Source organism: Ostrinia furnacalis, unplaced genomic scaffold, assembly GCF_004193835.3.
Source record: "Ostrinia furnacalis isolate ACB-3 unplaced genomic scaffold, ASM419383v2 OfSCF0986, whole genome shotgun sequence".
NCBI lineage: Eukaryota > Metazoa > Arthropoda > Insecta > Lepidoptera > Crambidae > Ostrinia > Ostrinia furnacalis.
The window spans coordinates 430,103-454,145 of record NW_021131225.1 but is presented as its reverse complement, the minus strand read 5'-3'; the positions used below and the strand labels follow the sequence as shown (position 1 = coordinate 454,145).

At 36.9% G+C, this 24,043-nt stretch overlaps 1 protein-coding gene across 1 annotated transcript in view; it reads left to right on the top strand.

The window, feature by feature from the left end:
- The window catches only part of LOC114350818 (acid sphingomyelinase-like phosphodiesterase 3a), a 56,783-nt gene extending 37,334 nt beyond the window's left edge, over positions 1-19,449 (top strand). The window contains exons 3-9 of the mRNA XM_028301758.1: positions 3,235-3,394; positions 4,723-4,925; positions 7,868-8,025; positions 15,006-15,177; positions 15,670-15,782; positions 16,594-16,781; positions 17,706-19,449. Coding sequence (XP_028157559.1) covers positions 3,235-3,394; positions 4,723-4,925; positions 7,868-8,025; positions 15,006-15,177; positions 15,670-15,782; positions 16,594-16,781; positions 17,706-17,925 — 1,214 coding nt within the window. The 3' untranslated portion in view covers positions 17,926-19,449. The remainder of the gene's footprint in view (positions 1-3,234; positions 3,395-4,722; positions 4,926-7,867; positions 8,026-15,005; positions 15,178-15,669; positions 15,783-16,593; positions 16,782-17,705) is intronic.
- The last annotated feature ends 4,594 nt before the right edge of the window (positions 19,450-24,043 follow it).

Sequence of the window (24,043 nt, the reverse complement as noted above, 5' to 3'; positions counted from 1 at the left end):
TAAGGAGTTTTACCTTCTATCATCAGATCTTCAATATGAGATGATGATTTCCAGGAGCAAATAATTGAATAACTTAAGAAAACGTTTGAAAAACGATATACGTGCCTATAAAATTTGAGGGTTGCCCTCGATTTCCCTAGGATCCCATCATCAGATCCTAACTTGGTGACAATGGGACCACCTCAGAAGTGTACCCTATCGAACAAAAAAAGAATTTTGAAAATCGGTCCACAATTGACGGAGTAATCGGTGAACATACATAGAAAAAAAAAACATACATACAGTCGAACATATAACCTCCTCCTTTTTTGAGTCGGTTAAAAATGGGATTCATTTCTGTGAAATACAAAGAAAATATTTCAAATAATGGAACAATGATCAAATGAATATTGAAGTTTACGTTTTCCCCTGAGAAATTTTCTGTACTCGTAACTTATAAAAAATTAAGGCAGAAAAGGTTTAGCTGGAAAAACCATTAGTTTACTCATTTCGTTGATAAAAGATTTATTAGATCAAGCTCTTTCAATAATGGTAGAGCAGAGAGACATTAATTACTTTAGGTTTACAGGTTTCTGATAAAGTTTCTAAGTAATGGCAGGTTACTTAATAGTTACATAATCTGCTAGATATCTCTATCTAAGAGTTTTGTGAATACAACATTTTAGTTTATCTAGTAGACATTTACTTTCCAATAAACTATCAGAGACTTTAACAATAAGTGGAAAATAAGGCACTTAGTTTTACAAATTTCATAATTGGGCTAATTCTGAGGAGAATTAACAAAGCTAGACGCTCGGTCCCTATACTCAGCCTCTATAAAAGTACTGGTGTGAACTAGGCAGTTTCGACTCCGTCATAATCATCATGGTAGAAGAAGAATGCCACAGTAACACCATTGTTTCTTCCAGACTGTGATCGGAGAGCGGACGAGCGAGCGTTTTTTTTTCATTATACTTTTAAAAAGCGCTCTTACTCATGGAATCTGTTCCTAGAGTTGCATTTAATTTAATTTTGTTTTGACTCACGATAGAAGAAGAACGTCATAATAACACCATCGTTTCTTCCAGACTTTCGGAGCCACCTTAGAGCGCTCATTCCTCCGACAGTTCGTTCGAGCTGAGATTGTGCATAGCTCCTTATGACTCATGAAAGTTATTTATTTTTTGTGACACTAAGATTAATCCTCATTTATTTTCATCCACACGTAAGAATGTCACAATAAGACGAGCGGGGCAGTTCCGGCCACCATAGAGCGCTCAGCCGCTTCGGCGACTATTCCTGCGACAGCTCGCTCGAGCTGATCGCATTGTTGACTCACAGAAGTCTTCTTTTTTTTCATTATACTTTTAAAAAGCGCTCTTACTCATTGAATCTGACTCTAGGGTTGATCCTCATATGTTCTGACTCACGATAGAAGAAGAATATCACAATAACACCAACGTTTCTTCCAGACTGTCGAAGAGCGGACGAGCGGGGCAGTTCAGGCCACCATAGAGCGCTCGGCCGCTTCGGCGACTATTCCTGCGACAGCTCGCTCGAGCTGATCGCATTGTTGACTCATAGAAGTCTTCTTTTTTTTCATTATACTTTTAAAAAGCGCTCTTAGTCATTGAATCTGACACTAGGGTTGATCTTCACTTGTTTTGACCCACGATATAAGAAGAACGTAATAATAACACCATCGTTTCTTCCAGACTGTCGGAGAGCGGACGAGCGGGGCAGTTCAGGCCACCATAGAGCGCTCGGCCGCTTCGGCGACTATTCCTGCGACAGCTTGCTCGAGCTAATCGCATTGTGCATAGCTCTTTGACTCACTCAACTCTCAATTATACTTTTAAAAAGCGCTCTTACTTATTGAATCTGTCCCTAGCGTTGTTTCTAATTTAATTTTGTTTTGACTCACGATAGAAGAAGAACGTCATAATAACACCATCGTTTCTTCCAGACTTTCGGAGCCACCTTAGAGCACTCATTCCTCCGTCAGTTCATTCGAGCTGAGATTGTGCATAGCTCCTTATGACTCATGAAAGTTATTTATTTTTTATGACACTAAGATTAATCTTCATTTATTTTCATCCACGTAAGAATGTCACAATAACTCCATTGTTTCTTCCAGACTGTCGGAGAGCGGACGAGCGGGGCAGTTCAGGCCACCATAGAGCGCTCGGCCGCTTCGGCGACTATTCCTGCGACAGCTCGCTCGAGCTGATCGCATTGTTGACTCATAGAAGTCTTCTTTTTTTTTATTATACTTTTAAAAAGCGCTCTTACTCATTGAATCTGTTCCTAGTGTTGATTCTAATTTTATTTAATTTTGTTTTGACTCACGATAGAAGAAGAACGTCATAATAACACCATCGTTTCTTCCAGACTTTCGGAGCCACCTTAGAGCGCTCATTCCTCCGACAGTTCGTTCGAGCTGAGATTGTGCATAGCTCCTTATGACTCATGAAAGTTATTTATTTTTTATGAAACTAAGATTAATCCTCATTTATTTTAATCCACACGTAAGAATGTCACAATAACACCATTGTTCCTTCCAGACTGTCGGAGAGCGGACGAGCGGGGCAGTTCAGGCCACCATAGAGCGCTCGGGCGCTTCGGCGACTATTCCTGCGACAGCTCGCTCGAACTGATCGCCTTTTACATAGCTCCTTATAATTCATAAAAGTCTTTTTTCTCAATTACACTTTTAAAAAGCGCTCACTCATTGAATCTGACTCTAGGGTTGATCCTCATATGTTCTGACTCACGATAGAAGAAGAATATCACAATAACATCAACGTTTCTTCCAGACTGTCGAAGAGCGGACGAGCGGGGCAGTTCCGGCCACCATAGAGCGCTCGGCCGCTTCGGCGACTATTCCTGCGACAGCTCGCTCGAACTGATCGCCTTTTGCATAGCTCCTTATGACTCATAAAAGTATTTTTTCTCAATTATACTTTTAAAAAGCGTTCTTACTTATTGAATCTGTCCCTAGCGTTGATTCTAATTTAATTTTGTTTTGACTCACGATAGAAGAAGAACGTCATAATAACACCATCGTTACTTCCAGACTTTCGGAGCCACCTTAGAGCGCTCATTCCTCCGACAGTTCGTTCGAGCTGAGATTGTGCAATTGTGCATAGCTCCTTATGACTCATGAAAGTTATTTATTTTTTATGACACTAAGATTAATCCTCATTTATTTTCATCCACGTAAGAATGTCACAATAACTCCATTGTTTCTTCCAGACTGTCGGAGAGCGGACGAGCGGGGCAGTTCAGGCCACCATAGAGCGCTCGGCCGCTTCGGCGACTATTCCTGTGACAGCTCGCTCGAGCTGATCGAGTCGGCCGCGCGATACATGCGCACGCGTCACTCGGAGAACGTGGAATTCGTGCTGTGGACAGGGTGAGAAATCGAAGCGAAGCCCACACTCGGCGAGTGTGGTCGATCGCCAAACGGCTAGAGTACCTTGTGTACTCACCACTCTGCCCGGTGAAGCTGGAAAAGCTCTTCAAGATACCAGCGTGTGTCCCTTAAAAAAAAATAATAATTTTATATCTTCAGCACAATAAATGTCGTAAACTGGAAGTCTGTTTTGATTTGGTATCCGAAATCATAACAGAATTCCATTTTACGAAGCGGAGTAAATTTTACTAGTAAATTAATTATGATTACGGTTATTATTACAAAGTAATGAGAGCAGGTCAAAGAACTCAAGCAAATTCAATTGGGATTGATTTTGCCAGAGGGAACACTAAACTGTCTTTTTTATTTCCAATATGAATGGTAATGCTATCGTAGGACACTAAAAATAAGAGCTATTTTTACCCGACTACGGCAAAGCCAAAGGAGGGTTATGATTTTGACAGGCTATGTATGTATGTATGTATGTATGTATGTATGTATGTATGTATGTATGTATGTATGTATGTATGTACAAAACATACAGAGTAAAAAAATAAAGTTAAGATAAATATGCCGTGTTTGGTATCATTTAAAAGGGCTTTACTTGTACATTTTGAGTATATATATATTACTAGCATTTGCTCGTGACTTTACCTGTATTCATGGGCTGATTGCATATAATTCACATCTTTTCGTTCATTGCTTCTTTACTACTTATTAGTTCATCAATTTAACTTTTGTTAATATTATGCGCCACAAATACACTTTAACACCAAAATGGTACAAATAATAAATAAAAAGTAACAAAACTAAAACCCAACTACGACAAAAAACGACGCTAAAAAAGTATAGGTAAAACAAGATTTTCAGAATACTGAACTGAACAAAGTTGCTAATGTAGTTGCATAGTAATTTTCATGTTTGGGAAGGCGTAGTCACACGTTACATATACCTACCTACCGTAGCACTTTGATAACGTGTGACTGCGGTTTTCCAAACATGAAAATTACTATGCAACTACATTAGCAACTTTGTTCAGTTCAGTATTCTGAAAATCTTGTTTTACCTATACTTTTTTAGCGTCGTTTTTTGTCGTAGTTGGGTTTTAGTTTTGTTACTTTTTATTTATTATAATCAATAATTTTCTCCTGGACATTAATTTAGCACTTTTAAAAACAGCTTCTACTATAAAACTCAAAATTTAACGTCGATGCTAAGCTTAATGTCATTCTTAGGACAAAATGAAAGGTGTGGTGTATTTTTAGTGCAATCAACTTTCACTTCATTCGTAGTGCTTCCAGAAAAAATAACAATACCCTCATTTACAGTGACATCATAGCCGCCCGGTACACTGGCAACGAAGACACAAAGTACCAGGCGATCAGAAACATGACGGAGCTGTTGAGCCAGACCTTCAGTTCCCACTTCGTGTTTCCAGTGCTGGGACACCTGGATCCAGCACCATCTGCAAGCCTCACTAACTTGTGGATGCACTGGCTGCCGTTGGAGGCTATGCAGACCTTTCAAAACGGTTAGTAGTACTAATTATTCTTCTTTAATGGCTTCAGTGGTAAGCACACTGATTTAATGGAGTGTTTAAAGAGTCAAACACGGTAAACCCTAACAGTTACGTCACTGCCAGAACTTTTATGAAGACTACGGCAGTGAACATAATAAATTATGGGTAGTTAATGACAATTGGGTACAGCCCTGAATAAGATTTAGAGCTTGTTAGGGCTAAATTATACAATAAGTTTAGCTTATGCATACGCCATCATCTTCTTAGGTGAGATATTAATTAAAAAAATATTTGCGTGTGCTCACCATGAGTTTATGTTAGGTGTACTTGCTAGCGATTGCGTAAAAAAATGACGTTAAAATATGTAAGACAGATTGTACAGCGCTCCTAGCTGCTACATTCAAGAACTAAATTTTTCATAGTATTTTTTGACGCACTCGCTAGCAAGCACACCTAACATAAACTCGTGGTATATAAGTATACAGGGTGGAAACGATAAGTGATCTCACTCGATTATTTCTAAACTATACAAGATATCCAAAAACTGGTTACTGATCCTAAAAGTTCTTTACGAGCTCTATCCAACGGTACCATTTTTTTTTTTTTTTTTTTATCCACAACGAGGAAGCTCTTGGCCTGATAATAGGTTACCAAATAAACTGGAACTATCCGAAAATTCAATGTTTCCGGCTTCCATACATTTAATAAAATCACATAATATTGAAAACTATACAAGATATCTAAAACTTGGTTACTGATCCTAAAAGTGCTTCAGGAGCTCTATCCAACGGTAACAATAATAGGTTACAAAATAAACTGGATCTATCCGAAAATTCAATGTTTCCAGCTTCCATACATTTAGTACCGCCACAGTCATGGCACTCACGTCTTGATAATATTATAGCAAGTACAGCCTAAAACCAATGTTTTTCATGAATAATTTTAAATAAGAATGCAATTTGGAGTTCAATTTAAGTGTTTATTATTAAATTAAAAAAATTAACACTTCCAATATTGTGTGGCTGGCATACATTTAGTATGGAGCCTGAAAACATTGAATTTTCAGATAGATCCAGTTAAATCTGTAACCTATTACTGATACCGTTTGAAAGAGCTCATGAAGCACTTTCAGGATCCATAACCAGTTTTTCGATATCTTGTATAGTTTAGAAATAATCGAGTGAGATCACTTATCATATAGCATGATTTTGTTTTTCACAAAACGCACATAAACCTTTTTCATTACCGTTAGAAACAAAATTGCTTGCCTTAAAGTTTGTACATGGTTTTGAATAATGTTTTTGGGCACTATCATGGTAATTACTTTTAGTTGGAGTACTATCTTCTAAGGCTATAGCCCTTCTTTCTAAGAAATTTAAAAATTCTTTGAATGTAGGAATCTTATCAATGTCCACTCTATCGAGGTGGTAAGCCCTATTGGTGTAAGAATCAAGTTTTTTCGATATAATGGATATCAATAGCATATCCCAGCTGTCTATAGATTGACCCAAATTTTTGAGAGCGTATAACTGCTGTTGAACATCAGAAATTAGCGACCTTATGGAAGCCGCAGTGCCTCTCTGCATTGATGGCAGATCTAATAAAATGTTAATGTGATTAGATATTAGTCGTGCCTTATTATCAAACCGCTTCCTGAGTAACACAATAGCCTCGGAATAGGATTCATTTACTATAGGTAAATTAACAATAACTGCCAAAGCATCATCAGTTAAATATTTTCGTAAATAGAATAGTTTTTGTACATTGGACAAAGACTTATTATTATTAATTACAGCATCAAACAGGTCCATAAAGGGTTTAAACTTGGTGAAGTCCTTCCCATCGAAGGAAGGGATGTCGATGTTGGGCAACTTGGAGGTGGAAACATTTGTACCTGAAGAGACTTCATCCATCTTCAAGTTCTTTAAGCACTGGCTCAACTTTGAAAGCACATTGTAATACTGGTTCTCCACGGCGGCAACATTTTCAGAGTCTGCTGGGTCGAGCGATAAAATATCCAAGTTTACCTCCTCGTAGTCTTTGAGTGTAGTCACTAGCTTGTTTTTACGTGCTTGAAGCATGTCCTCACCCGCCGCAGCCAATAGAATTGGATCATTGACGAAGTTCTCGATACGTGTGATTGTTCCTTTGAGGTTACCTCGTTTGTTCCGCAAGCGTCTCAAATCGTCGTCCGGCATTGNTCCACAACGAGGAAGCTCTTGGCCTGATAATAGGTTACCAAATAAACTGGAACTATCCGAAAATTCAATGTTTCCGGCTTCCATACATTTAATAAAATCACATAATATTGAAAACTATACAAGATATCTAAAACTTGGTTACTGATCCTAAAAGTGCTTCAGGAGCTCTATCCAACGGTAACAATAATAGGTTACAAAATAAACTGGATCTATCCGAAAATTCAATGTTTCCAGCTTCCATACATTTAGTACCGCCACAGTCATGGCACTCACGTCTTGATAATATTATAGCAAGTACAGCCTAAAACCAATGTTTTTCATGAATAATTTTAAATAAGAATGCAATTTGGAGTTCAATTTAAGTGTTTATTATTAAATTAAAAAAATTAACACTTCCAATATTGTGTGGCTGGCATACATTTAGTATGGAGCCTGAAAACATTGAATTTTCAGATAGATCCAGTTAAATCTGTAACCTATTACTGATACCGTTTGAAAGAGCTCATGAAGCACTTTCAGGATCCATAACCAGTTTTTCGATATCTTGTATAGTTTAGAAATAATCGAGTGAGATCACTTATCGTTTCCACCCTGTATACACAGATAGATGCTGAGATTTAGTACTTCTTGTAGTTGACACTATCTGCTTCTAGTCTTACTAATCAGTAAATGCGAGAAGAAGAACATAATAAATAAGATCAGCCCTTGGAATATAAGGAAAAATTTTACTACATGGAATAATTTTGTCCCCAGGCGGGTACTACACAATAGAACAATCCTACAGCAAGCTAAGGATAGTGGTCCTCAACACCAACCTGTTCAGCGTGCGAGAGTCGAGCAGCCCTCACGCCAAGCGCCAGTGGGACTGGCTGGACGCTGAGCTGGAGAAGGCAACGACTAATAAGGATATGGTAAGGATTTACTGCCGGAAGACGTAGCGTGGGCAGGCCTCCCACTAGGTGGACCGACGATCTGGTGAAGGTCGCGGGAGGTGTCTGGATGCGGGCGGCGCAGGACCGGTTTTCGTGGAAATCCTTGGGGGAGGAGGCCTTTGTCCAGCAGTGGACGTCTTTCGGCTGAAACGAACGAAGGATTTGCATCTAAATTAGACCATGGTGACGACGATAAATTGGTCCACCCATTCACCATTCAGTCTCAAGACGTCCAATGGACCCTTTCATCATCATCATTTCAGCCTCAGGACTTCACTGCTGAACATAAGCCTTACACAATGATTTCCAGACTGGCCGGTTGCTAATTCCATTATTGGGTATGGATACTATGTTCTTAAACTTTCAAAACGTTTGCATGAGGAAGTGACAATCATCTGGGCAAGTGCACGCCATTATAGACGGTATTGACATGTATATGTAGAAGTAGATACTGAGATTTATACTAATTTTCGTTAACCTTGAAAGCCGTCGATATTATTTATTTTACTTCAATGGATTCCGTCAGTAAATTAGGTAACTATGTATTGGATCTTTCAATGATACACGTGTAAAAACTTTTAGATTTATTGATATTTGGGTCGTATAAATATGATTACATTTTATGCTATTTGCTAGTAAAGCACTAAAGGAAACCCTTGCCTGTTTCTGCCAGGGCCTTATAACTCCCCAAGGCTCTATTATATTCAAACTAATAATATCCATTCAGAGTTTCATATTACTGATATTAATTGCCTGAACCTAACAACAACCAATAAAAGTTTCATACTACCTTTAGTATTAATCAAAAGTTGGGGAACTCATTTCGTGGTTTCAGCTGGCGGCAAAGACTTTTAGATTCCTTGTTTGAATGGTTCGGTAACTTTTATGTTGGCTTTGTCCTCGCGATATTGTGTATAATATTTTAATCTAGTCTTCTTCTTTTACAAGTCGTATAGTGTGGATTGCAACAACTAAAGTCACAGTTCTGTGTGCTTACCATGAGTTTACGTTAGGTGTGCTCGCTAGCGAGTACGTCAAAAAAATCTATGAAGATTTTATTTCTTGAAAGTAGCCGCTAGGGGCGCTGCACAATTTTGTGTTATTATGTCATTGTTTTACGCAGTCACTAGCGAGCACACTTAAACTCATGGTAACCACACTGGTGTCATACTCAATGAACCACTATAGGCACCTGAAAAAGCTTAATAGAGGGTCCTATTCTAATCTTATTTATTTTAAGTTTTTTTTTATCCACAACGAGGAAGCTCTTGGCCTGTATCTCACCTGATGGTAAGTGACGATCAGGCCGAAGGTGGAAGCGAGTTATTCAGATTTATTTGCAGAATTGTCAAACTTAAATGGCAGTAGATGGCTCACATAGTTTGTAGAATGGGCCTTGGCATAGAGGTTCCCGAGTGGGCAATTTTGGGCTATTCGCCAACTTGACACAAGAGACTGGACAGGTCCAGTGTGGCAAGTCTCCCACTAGGTGGACCAACGATCTTGTGAAGGTTGCGGAAAGTACCTCGATGTGGGCACAAGGAAGTGCTTGGATGGAAAACACAATATAACATATTTTCCTCATAATAATATCTTTACTAAAAGGGGATAATTATCTGATGTACCTAGGATAAAATCTTTCGTATTTCAAAGAGAAAAGATTGCAATCCAGATGTTGGGAAGTTCTAAAGCTCCCAGGTTTTCCTGAAATCGCATAGTTCAAGCTTTGAACACCTTCTTGGAAAAAAATTTGTTCTGCAAAACTTTTTGAGTTTAGCAGGAACGGACAGCTACAAATCAGACTTAATACTGGAGCATTTAATAATAAGTTGTATAAAAATTCGAAAGGTCACTGACTGACTTACTCATCACGAAATCTCAGAAACTACAAGTACTAGAAGTCTTTGTATGAATCCTTTTAGAACGTAGGAGCTATTTTTTTTTAAGCTTGTATGCGCTTTGGACCTGTTTTGTAAGCTTACAAGTGTTTTGCATTAACAAATAAATATTTTGCAAAATAAAAAGGTATATTGCAAAATTCAATCCCTAAGGGGGTAAACGGGAAACACGCATAATTAAATATGAAGTCACAGCGACCGATAGCAAATTATATTTTTCAACCAAAAACCTCTACTTACTTGCTTAATTTTTACTGCATAATATTTAGTTACCAGTTAACTTTAAATAGGCGTTACAAAAGTACTAGGTAATTCGTAATTTTATTTTGTGTTTTCACCACATTTTAGCCGGCATGTGATAAAACAAGTAATGCACTACGGGCGGTCTCATAACTACCCCGCCGGAACAGCGGCGAGGAAATCCGGCGCCGCCGCTTCTAATAAATTACAGATTAGAAACTCGTTAATCTAATCGCTTTCAAACTCAAGTGAAAGTCGATTTTGAAAGTCGAACCCTTGAATATTTACTTTCACTATTCTGTTTCCTTACCATGAGTTTAGGTACTACTTTAAGTGTGCTCGTTAGCGACTGCGTAAAAAAATGACATTAATGTATGACATAATTTGTGCAGCGCCCCTAGCAGCTACTTTCAAGAAATATAATCTTCATAGATTTTTTTGACGTACTCGCTAGCGAGCTCACATAACGTAAACTCATTGTAAGCACACTGATTGAGTAACATTCCTTACGCCCGTATTCACAAACGATGCTTGCCTATGTGAAGCAGCAAATTGAACGCGCAGCGTTGAATAGGGCTCTGTGATTGGTTCGTGTGTCACCCTGTGCGTCCACGCGCACTGTGAGACCTCTTAGTAATATTTGTGACTACGTGCGTCATTATCCTGTCATAAATCAATGTTTTCTGATATTTAAGCCATCTAACTCTTTTTCCTTTAGTAAAAGTTATTATAGCAAACAGTTTATTAAATTGAATGATTTTAGGAATGAAGCTTCACTATACTCGCATCGCTTAAAATCAATGTTTTTTTTTATGTGTTGCTCAATTTTATGAATAAATTATTTCTCAGTTCCAACTGCAGCTTATTCACACTCTTTTTTCTACTAGTATTTTTTTAATCAGCAAAAAGTCTATTATGATTATTTCCTCACAAGTACTTATTACAAGAATTCGTATAAAACTCTTATAAATATTATTTCTACGCTTAACAAGAAAATGTTAAATAAATAACTACATCGTATGTTGTCTTTTAATAAAGCACCCAAAACAAAAAGACCTGAGCAATATAAAATCAAATTAACAAAAGTTGTTCAATCTTTGTTACCGAAGAAACGTTGTAACCTCGTTTCGTTATCTGTAACAACCCTCTATGTTGTGTTACATTAGGTTTTAGCTACCACGGCACGTGTTTTCAGCTACAATTATGAATCATTTCAATAGGCCCGGTGATAATTCAAGTTTACAAATGGCCGCGGGGCCCAGGCACAGGGAAGGCACAGTGGAGAAAAATGGAGTAGGTTTAAAAAATAAACATTATTAATCCAACAATCACAAGATCCAGAGTGTAGTAATAAAATTAAAAACTTATTACCTTACCTTAATACACATACAGGTTTAATACCTATACTTTTTTGTGTATGTAAAATGGATTATTTATTTAAATACCTACCTACTTAAAGCAAATATAATGTCGAGCACCGAAAGTAAATGTAAATGAGTATAATGTCATAAGTTATGCAATTCGATAAAGCTCAGGGAAAGCTCTCATAAGTGTACTTATTCGTTTTCAGCTTAATATAACTAGCTTTTGCATGCTGCTTCCACTGTCTATAACCTTATGTTACTGAGTATAATGTAGCATTTTAACAGTGAAACATTCTAGAAATCAATTTGGTAGTTTTGGAGATTATACGTTACTCACATACAAATACCTCTTTATAATTATTAGTATGAAAATTTTAAGAAAGAAGTATGTTTACTACATTCACCTGTATTACGGACCAGATAAAAACAGCTGGCCAACATGGAATAATGTATTCCCAACGTGACTCAAATAAACATTGCAGTTACAAATCACACACACGCGACATGGGAAACTTTATGTAATGGTAAATACATTAAGCAAAAATATGGAAGAACAAGAATTTGGGCTGGCGGTTAACAGCGATATAGTGCCCGTGTGGTGTGAGTAATAGATTGCCGATACGTTTTGTATTTTGGAATGGCGGTCTTGTATGATATTTTTGTGTTATTTAGAACGAAACTAGAACCAACCCAGTAGTTGAGATATTTTTTTATGCAGCACAAAGTGAGATGCAGTATAGGTTGGTAGGTACCTAGCTGTCCTGAAAGTGCCTATTCACCCTCGCCTTGAAGTTCCCACAAATTTTTGATCCTTCAAAAAAATCAGAGTTCGATCAAGAGGCGTATCTAGAGTTTTTTTTAACAAATTACTAATTACATCGTTTTGTGGTGCCAATGTTTTAAATTTATTAAAAAAACATTTAAGCCAGTTATGTTGATCGTGAGTGTAAGCGCGCTGCTTTGTGAGAAAAGAATGATCACTTCAATTAAATTAATAATAATATGACTTTCAAAATAGGATCATGAGTTTAATTCCCAACATTTTACAAGATTTTTTATATTACATACTATACTATTACAGTAGGTACTTGACCCGTAGCAATCCAGTTACAAATCTAGCCACATTTATATTAGACTACAACAAGTGATATTTATAGTCATACTTAGATCCGCGATACAATCTTGCATACTGAATCTTATTACGCTGTGTATTCAAAACGGAAATAAAGTAATTTGATACAGCTAAAAGTACAATAGCAGTTCAGTATTAACAATGTACCACGGTGTAATAGTACATCACAAAACCCGCAATCGTGGTTCTTTTCAGGCGGATAAAAAGCGTGATGAGTTGCAAATGTACTCAAATTTTCTGATTTTATGTACGTTTGAATATTAATTTTGCGAAATACTCGTCGGGATAGTCTAGGCACGTTTAGGCGAACAAATAAAATAAACAAATTGTCCAGCGTAAATACGAATGTATGAAATATTTACAACGAACACAACCTAAATTTAGAAAGTACTTAATGTTATTCAGAAATGAGAGGGTTTTGTATATTTAATTTTAACTGATGGCAGAATAGAGAGTAATGTTTGGCATGTTTACATTTATGTGTTGAATTGAATTGAATTGTACATTCAAAACTTGAATTCTTTCTACAATCAATAAATCACTGTAAATAAAAACAATGAAATGAGAAATTTCAATATACCTACTATAAAATAATGAACTCGTAAAGTTTTGAAAATTATTGCTAAAAGTTTTTCATTCGCTGCATAACTGTCCAAGCTTGCAAAGTTTGCGACATAATAACATGCTCAAAATGCTATCTGTAATTAAAAATTACGTGTGTACGAGTATTCATGGAAAAATATCAATCCCTGACCACCATACGACACAGATCCCGTCACGAAGGCTTTGAAAACGATGCGGGCCTGGAAAAATCCAATTTATTTTCCACAACAAATATTCCCCGTAAATCTCTGGATTTAAATTCAATTTGTTGCGCGTACGCATTTTAATAAAGGTCCACTTTGTAGTAGGTACGTTTGTGAAATTAACTAGGGATTTGAAGGCTATTTCAATTAGTGAAGCAGTAATTGCGTAACTAAAATTAATTTTCTTGGAAGCCGGTCCGGTCGGTTTTCCTTTTGCGATTGTTTGTTTTTCATTTATATAACATCGAGAATATGCCCAATTTCGGATCTTATTTATACTTTTGCGTTCATAATGTTTACGTTGTTCGATTGCATTTTTACTCCAATGAGACTTCCATTGTTTTAAATTGCTTATTGCAATAAAATGTATGAAGTTTTTGATGAATTCTTTTGGTTTCTCAAACTAAGATCTGAAAATACCCTTGAAAAGAAGTAAGTACTTTGGTTACGTAAGTATGTTGGGAAGGACATAGATATAAAGCTGATCACTGTTCTACAGTTTTCCTTAGAAAGTCTGTTGCAATTCACGAAGGTGAGTGAGCTTTACACGTGTGGTGGCTCGCCACTATTCGTTTTTCAAAAGTTTTGATAGACATTACGCTATAAACAAACACAAGTAAAGCTCACTCGCCTTCGTGAGTTGCAAGAACTACGAGACAGTAAAATCCATTTTTATGTGTTACAGAATTCTATTTCAAATTAAATTATATCCTCTAGCTGCTAACCAAAGTCACGAAATATTAAACTATTTCAGTGGAAAGTTCTCATGACTAAGTTTGGACCAGTGAACTTAAAGCTTTGACATTAGGACTGAAAATAATTATTTACCAAGGACGTAATCAAATTTCATCAGCATGAAATTTTGAGGGCATTTTCAGCTGAATTAACTGAGGCTAGTTTTGGCTTACTCCAAGTATTTTATAGTTAACTAGCGACCACCCGCGACTTCGTACGCGTGGATCCCGTTTTACCCCCTTAGGGGTTGAGTTTCGTAAAATCCTTTCTTAGCGGACGTAGTCATAACATCTACCTGCATGCTAAATTTCAGCCCGATCCGTCCAGTGGTTTGGGTTGATAGATCACTATGTCAGTCAGTCAGTCACCTTTGAGTTATATGTATTTAGATGTGAAGCCATACTTGGTGTAGAATTTCATGCTCATTTATCTTTTAATATGCATTATTATGTTGGACGTTTTCTATATCAGACGATGACAGGCATTGCAATATTGCATTGCTTGTTGTAAAACATGTAATACGAGTAAGTGTGAAGAACATAACGCTGATCTTATAAGCTTGAGTTGAATATACATAAAGGAAGTACTCAAACAAGTAGTGGCTCAGACTTACTCAGGGTTCACAGTAATGTTTGTGAAAAGACCGTTACCGGGACTCAATCACACAAAAAACCTGAATCTCTATTCAGGGCTATTGAGGACTATTTTGCCTAATATGCCATATAGTGTCTAATGTTCTTTCGTCCATACAAAACACTTTTACAAGACTTATATTCTTTCACAGGTATACATAGTAGGCCACGCCGCCCCCGGTTCGGACTCCCGGTATCCGTACGACACGTCTCCGGACGCAAACGCGAAATACCTCCGGACGGTGAGGCGGCACGCGCGCATCATCGCCGGACAGTTCTTCGGACACCTCCACGCTGATACGTTTAGAGTCATTTACGATAATGGTAAGAATACTAGGTAATACTTTTTTCTTGGTGGCGTTTGACACACGCAATCAATCGGCTAGTTGACCCCCTTACATAGGTATTTTTATGAGTAGTCAAAACGCAATTTCGCCATATTATTGTGGTTAAACAAGCAAGCAAGACAAACAATAACGTTACTTTCTCACCAATTATCGTACCGATTGGCGCTGCTCTAGTAAATGTAATTACGATAGTTCTCCTACCGCTTCAGCACTCACCTATTGACACCACTGTCTGCCTCTGATACAACCTTACTTTAAGGCCACGTCAACTGTTAGCGCAAACAAGATAGCCCTCTGCACTAAAATTGTATTTACGGTCAAATGAAAATGAAGTTTTCTAGCTAGGCACTGGCCTAACTTAGAACTATCTAAGAATAATTTAACTTATGGTTTGGTTGTGGAAAATGGGTTATTTTCTGATAATCCCTAAAAATGTTATAGTAAAATTAAACGTGTCTTTTTTGTCTAGATCGCCCAGTATCATGGGCTCTCCTGGCGCCCTCAGTGAGCCCGCACCGCGAACCCGGAGGATCCTCCAACCCTGGGCTTAGGCTTTATAAGTTTGACACCAATAATGGAAAGGTAAGTGATTATTAAGTGTAGTGGCGCAGTTGCATTATGCAGGATATTGATGGAGACAAAGTGTAAAGACGCACTTCAGTTAGCTTCGCCGTGCGTCGCTCATACTTCGGTGTACTTGGTTGCGTTTCTGTTCGATCGATTTTCCGCATAGTGTAACTGCGCCATAACAATTTTAAACATGACGTTTAGGTGTTCTTTGGGTGGTATAGTAAAAACACTATTTATTTTTATTTATTGCATATTTTCGTCAGAAAATTACGATGCGTCTTAAATGTAAGGATATTTTAGATGTCTCATAATATAAGCTATTGTAATTATTAAATTACTCGTCCTACTTTATGGGAATATTAAGCTGAATTTTGATACATGTAGGCTGCTGGAATCTTACCTTACTATTCTACGAAGTTATTTGGATATAATCTCTGGTATCGTATCTAGCAAGTACCTTGTAGATGGTATTTATGAATTGGATACTAAGTAGGTACGAGTGCATACCTAATACGTAAATATACTAGAGTCCATACATTGAAACCATTTTATGGTTGCTAGAGATAATTAACTTACAAGACCAAGAATTTAAAAAAATAATTTTATCCACAATCGTAAAAATAACTCATTTAGTTCTTAACTTGTCTGTTACTGCAGATTATCAACTCGATTGTTTTAAAACAACAAGATTATTTAAGATTAGCAGGAGGAAATAACGGGAAATACTAGTAAGTAACCTTAAACAATACTGTTTGTTTGGTTCAAGTGTACTTGTACGGTAGCACTTCTGTAATATTTGTCAACTCGTAAGTTTTCAATCCAGGTGCTAGACTACACGCAGTACTACCTAGACTTGGCTGCTGCGAATCGCAACGCAGGCGCAGCGGAGTGGACGGCTGAGTACAACCTCACTCAGTATTATGGGCTCCACGAGGTCTCCGCCATCTCGCTACACAACCTGGCCGACAAGCTGCGGATAGGGACTCCGCATGAAACTAATGTGTTTTACAAGTAAGAACTTTATACTTTAAGGCCTTACAGACACATAAATAATTACGCAGTTGGTGGGCATTTCTCTATTTTGCATCAAACCGTATCTTTTTTTTATGGGACAGGAGGCAATGGATCACCTGATGGTAAATTATTACTGTGGCCCATAGACACCCGTAGTCCCATGGGCGTCACGCGTACTTACGTTACAGCCTCAGTGCCTCGCCAATGAGAACTATCCAGTGTTAATTGTGAAAAATATAAAACGTTAAAATAGCGGTATCGTTATAGCCAATGAGCTGCTGTCATAGTGACATTGAAGTATTGTCAATGTCACGCGAGAATCAAACGGGAGAATAGAGAGACGCGCGGAGACGACTCCGCGCGCTTTTGTGCTAAGTGATGAATTTTATCAAAATTAAGGCAATATAATGTGAAAGTTAAGTATCCAGTGTTTTATTTATGAGAATAGATCGACCGGCCTCTAATACCAGATATCCGTGCGGTTATCGCGCGTGTCAGAACCATGCGCAAAGCAGGAAAGTCATTTAAGTAGTCTATTGAAATACATACTTTTACGTTAACTTTTTTCTACTACACTCACAATCCATTAGAGTGTGGTTATGATAAAGATTACTAAATTAATGAGTCACGATTTTATTTTGCACAGCTTGCTCCCATTTTTCTTAGTATAAGACCACATTTGCCTTAGAATAAGACCACTTTTTTCTACAGGCTGAAGCGGAGTGTAAATACTGGGCGTGTAGCTTTGTTAGTTAAAATGAAACATTTCAGTGCACCAAGTCTATTTTCATGCACGTCCTGGAGAGATACCACGCAATAATTTCAAAGACATTCGTATTTGTTTTTGTTGAATATAAGACATTTTGAAGAAGTTTTGTGTGTGCATTTATGTACTTTTCTAACTATTATGTTCTCCATTAGATACCTCCGAGCATACAACGTGCGATACGAGAGCAACGACAACTGCGATGGTGCGTGCGCGCACCAGCACTTCTGCGCGATCACGTGTCTCGAGCACTTGGCATACCGCCAGTGTGTGGAGGCGGCCGCTAGCGCGCTCGCAGCGGCCGGCGATTCCGCTCCGCTTGTCGCGTCGCTCATGACGGTACTCACCCTTATTGGAGTTGCGCTTATGTTGTAAGTGACTTTTTTTTGTGACGTGAAAACACGGGATTGGATATGATACGACATTTTGAAGTAACTAAAGATTTTGTATTGTATTATTGCATACGACACTTGAAGTAATATAGTGTGTTGTATTTAATACATTGTGTTTTGATAAGATAAATAGGTATCCTTGTGTCCTATTCAAAAAGTTCTAACATTTCTTGAGAAGCAGCTAGTTCTAGCTTATGTAACGATCTAGACTAAGTAACGAACCATGTGACAGTTTTCAGCCTAAAAGCCTTTTTATTCTGTATCCAAATACCCATTTTGTTAACAATTTGAAATGAGAAGTACGACTGGGTTTCATACATAATCTCAGAGGAAATACTTGTACAAAAATAAAACGACAAACTGGTATAAACGTAACTTATTCGCTCCACGTTTCACTCGTGACCGAACCACTTTACTTGATTTCGTATTTATTCTTAATTTATTTGGCATTTTTCTATTTATTTTGTCATGTTTTTGACACAAATATTGTCGATTTTAGCGAATGTCATTTTGATTTTCCCTTCCCTTTTTCCCAATCGCTCCAATTACTTGTTTGCTTTGTAATTTGGGTGACATACGTGTACTTTTTGGGTCAGGGCCGTAACCCCAATCAAAAAATACACCCTGTATGTTTCTTGTAACATAATACTATTACATTACTCTTAAGCGGACCGGACACTGGGTGGGAATGAAGGAATAACGGTTATAGTGCTACAAGGCTATTTTGTATGTAAACAGATTTAAAATGTCATTACCAAGGAAGGAATGACAGTAATATTGATGTCATTATGACTGACATTGTCTGGTCCGCTGTAAATTATAAAATAAATATAAAATGTTAACTTTATAATGTATAAATAGTGTATAGTCCCGAGTTTTGTACTCATCTAGTTCGACTAGAAAACCTATTTTTAGAATAATGGATTTTGTGCTTCAACTAAATGTAATAAAGTATGTTATTGGATAGCTCTAATACGCGTTTGTGATATAGCTTGCTACCGTACTAGGTAGATATGTTATTGTTTAGAATATAACAAAAGTAAAGTATTACAATTAGTGCATATGACTGTAAATAAATGAAAATTTAATTTAACTCTCGAACATTTATATTTAAAATTAAATACTTAAATATTAATTATTGTCAATAATTGAATTTTTATTTATTTTAATATAGTGAAATCAGAAGTTTTTTATACGATGTAATCATTTTTGTTTAACTTAATAAGTTACGTTACGTTTTCCTACATTAATATGTAGATAATTATTTATTGTTGAGAAAATTCTGTATTTGTACATCTGGATTCGTCTGTAATTAAATTAATATTATATAGATGTACTTAAAAGTAAATTAATTTTAATGTAAATAACTAAATTTAAACCTAAGTTTCGAATTGTAAATGAGGAACAACTAGCGTTTAAGCTCTACATTAAATATTGCTTTTTATCTCATTATTTTATTACGACCAAAATGTCAGTAAAATAATTGTCTAAAATAGTGTGAAAACAATTGAATGTATAAACATTAATAATCCTAAATTTATTTACTTAACTCTATTATAACGTATCGATGAATATTTGATTTCGATTGCATTATGAATGTTCCCGTATTAATATCGAATGGATGTTTCAATTCATTTTTAATAAAGAGTTGTATTTCAATTCAGTGTTTTATTTATCGTGTGAATATTTTAATATAATCCAAAATGATATTGAAAGCTCCACACAAAGTAAATAAAAAACCAAGTCTGTGGTGGTTTTTACTTAGGTAATTTAAATAATTATCATTAGCATAATCATCAGGTCATTTAATAACCAGTAACACAACCCTCTTCAATCCATTTATTTGCCACTGGTACTTTATTTTGTCCCTTAGTCGTTTTTTAACCACGTCATAATTATTATTAAGACAAGCTCAATAAATTGAATTTGGTAAAATTTAATTATTTACATAAAGAGCGAACCTAGTTTACTCGAATAGAAGTTTCAGTTGGGAGTTGTAAAATCGCTTAAGGTTCGGTCAAACCAACGCGATCACACGCGATCAGCTGGCGTGCAGCGATGGCGATCAATGCATTTAAGTCTGAGGTGGAATTGTGTAAAGCAATCGTAATCATTTGACAGTTCATAACGTACGATAACGTCAGTTAAACAAAGCGTTTGACAGAATAATCGTACGTTATGAACTGTCAAATGATTACGAGTGCTTTACACATTTCCACCTCTGATCGCCATCGCTGCACGCCGGCTGATCGCGTTGGTTTGGCCGAACCTTTATAGAACGTTACACCGATGCTCTTATTATGGATGTAACTAAAGCTTGGAAGCCTAAAGTTTTACCAATACTATTTATTATACTATGGTTTTACTACCCAAAGTAATAAAACATGCATCTTGTCACTAAGCATTACGGTATACTCGTATTGAAATGGAAGTAAAACGATCCATTCGCTTTATTATAAACTTTATATTTGCTATAATATTAAGTAGCAGCCAAAAGCTTTAAAATCGCGCCAAAGTTCTTACTCTGTGACTTTGACTAAAATGTAAGCTACAAAGCTAAGCGTACCTGGAACGTATTTCATTGCTATGAAACTTCAACTTTCAGTAAGCTGTAACTATTATTCAATGAATGCGACTGTAAAAAGCCTATTTAATGTTGTAGCACTTTCTTGTGGATACATTAATATTATCTCAAATATTAAATCATCCATTAAAGTTTCAATACATTTTATAATCCTTAAAATTCAAAATATTAACTTCTTAACGTAAAAAATATTTTTTTATAGCTGAAATGATGATAATGAAATTATGAAAATTGTTATGAAAAAGCCCATTTACTTCCGTTGAACTTTTACATTATCCCATCCAACTGCCGCATTATCGTGCCAATCATCAGCAAAATGTTGATTAAAATAGTACTTTTGGTAATTCAACAATGAACCAGACATTATAGTCAACATGGGAAATAATGTATTGATGTTAGTGGCGGAAAACAGCTCATTAGCGAATACCAAAATAAATATATCTGGTCGAAACCGCAACAAAGCAAAACGCTGATACAGGACCGGCTAATTTGCAGACGAATTGATAGTTTAATAGATTTGCGGTGATGCAATTGGGTTTAATGGAAATTATTAGTATTTTAAATAGAGTCCCGTTACACTTAGGCCCCGAACAGACGGTGAAACGCAACTGCAACGAAACTGCAACTTTGTGATGATTCTGATGAATGAAACTGAAACTGAAAATTTCAAACTGGTCGCGTAATGTGTGGTCTCTCAACGGACGCTATGGCAGAAAGATAGATGCAACTCAATAGTATTCATCAAAATCCGTTCAGTAGTTTTTGCGTGAAAGAGTAACAAACATCCAAACTTACGCATTTATAATATTAGTAGCTACATATTGAGGATCTTAATAGAGATTTAATTTTCTTGTTTAATACATCAATGGTAAACTAGTCCATCTAACTATACTATACTATACATCTAGCTGGGTTTATACTGCAGTAATTTTGTTGGTTCACATCACCGCATGAATCCTTCGGAAAACGGTGCCGGCACGTCCTACATCGGCCGTGTTTACAGCCAAAAATAATTTATCAACGTTAATCTAATAATTAGTTTCAATAAAATTATGATAGTAGCAAAGAAAGCTTATAAAAAGCAGATCTGAATTGTAAAAATCGATAGATAAAACATCGTTCGTTCGTTCGTTTCAGCCGAAAGACGTCCACTGCTGGACAAAGGCCTCCCCCAAGGTTTTCCACAAAGACCGGTCCTGCGCCGCTCGCATCCAGGCACCCCCCAGATAAAACATACTAATCCCAATCCCAACTAATATTATAAATGCGAAAGTAACTCTGTCTGTCTGTCTGTCTGTCTGTCTGTCTGTCTGTCTGTTACGCTTTCCCGCTTAAACCTCGCAACCGATTTTGATGAAATTTGGCATAGAGATAGTTTGAGTCCCGGGAAAGAACATAGGATAGTTTTTATACCGGTTTTTGAAACAGGGACGCGCGCGATAAAGTTTTTCTGTGACAGACAAAATTCCACGCGGGCGAAGCCGCGGGCGGAAAGCTAGTAATATTATAAATGAGAAAGTAACTCTGTCTGTCTGTCTGTCTGTCTGTCTGTTACGCTTTCCCGCTTAAACCTCGCAACCGATTTTGATGAAATTTGGCTACTAAAAATTAGTGCCTTATTTATTTATTTATAGAATCCAACAGCGATACATTGAAAATGCTAGTTATAAGATTAAGGGCTGATTTTTCAATCGTTGGATAACTTTTAACTGAGGAATAAGTTTGGCACATTGACAGTTTTAGTATGAGAAATATGTCAAAATGACAAGTTTATTCTTCAGATAAAAGTTAACTGACGATTGAAAAATCGGCCCTTAGACTGATATTATAGCCAATGACAGGTTTTCCTTTTTATAAAAGTAACAAAATATTATTAATATTTCAAAATATTAAGTAGGTGGGAAAGTTATTTTATTATTCTTCTTCTATCTTCCTGAATATATCATGAGGAACATGTTTAGCCAAGTAAGTAAACCCATGAAATTATAGATCTTTATTTCATCCACGAAGACGCGCCCCACCAATTTTTGGTCGAGGGAAGCGCGGGGTGTGGGGAGTTTGATCTGAGCAATCCGAGCGTCATTATTGTAGTGTGCGTGTGCACTTATATTTAGCGTGTACCGATAAACACTCAAACATTAGCGAAATAATCGTGGGGAGCGTCTTCGTGGATGAAACGATCTATACTAATTACTTAACTTACATAATTCCGAAATCATATTCTATAATACTCCCTATCCAAGGAGTTGCCATAGTCCTACATTTACCTACAATATAGGGAAATAATTTCAGCACCTACTTTATTGAAAAGGCTAAGTTCACGTTACGACCATGATATTATCGGGCTCGAATACCCACACATAATAAAAACAAAATGAGGTTGCTCGCTCGTAATAAAATATTAGAAAATGGCGCCCCAGTTGCTTTGGATAATGTAATTGTGTTAATAACGAATTTACAATCATGATGTTTGTATTAAAGTTTTCAGAAACTTTTCCATGGCAAATAAAGGTTAGTCTATGATTTGGTTTTAAAATCAGCATTATTTATCAGGAGAGATGGAAACCTGGCTTTAACAATAACCATAAGGATTTTAACTAAAATCTTTACAAAGAACAACGGTAATGATATTTCGACATTATTTTAAAACACAACTCTCTTAAACCCGTGTTCGCAAACGATACTTGCTTAAGTGAAGCAGCACAGCGTTGAATTATAGAGCTCTGTGATTGGTTCGTGTGTGACCCTGTGCGTCCACGCGCACTGTGAGACCTTGTGAGACGTTTGTGAATACGGGCGTTAAAAATTAACTAATATAAAAGGTAAATGAGTAAAAGCACAGAAAAAATGGTGTTTAGGACTGTTTCATCTCGTATGACATTGAAAGGTTTAATGAACATTGCAAACAAGTCGTAACGTAGAGTCGACACACATCTGACTATACATAATATTATTGCAAAATATCTCTTATTACAACTAATAAGCTCTTGCCTTAAGTATTTAGTTTTTACGCTGATGTCCTGTCGCCTGTAGGTACAGTCAGCGTCAAATATTTCGTGACATTCAAAGTTGCCAAAAAGTTGAACAACCTTATTCCAGTTGTAACAAAGACGTTGCGAACTTTTTGGCTACTTCGGGTGTCACGAACTATTTGACGACTGTACCTGCAGTTCCTTCAGACCTAAGCGGTATTCGCTACCGTCTGCGGCAGAGAAAACCCAGTGGGTATGCGGTAATACTACTGTTCAGACCTAAGCGGTATGTAATAGTATATGAAACCCGCGTGGTATGTACCTCTACCCACAGCGCGCAGCGGCAGCGAATATCGCTCAGGTCGCTCTAGCCGCGATACTTGATACTAAATACCTGAGCAAAACCCGCGCGGTATGAACCTCTACCCACAGCGGCAGCGAATATCGCTCAGGTTTGAATAGGCCTTAACGCCTCGATTGATCGTGGACACGCTCACTTTGGTTTGAGGAGTCTTTAAACCAACATCAAACGTTGGTTCAAACCG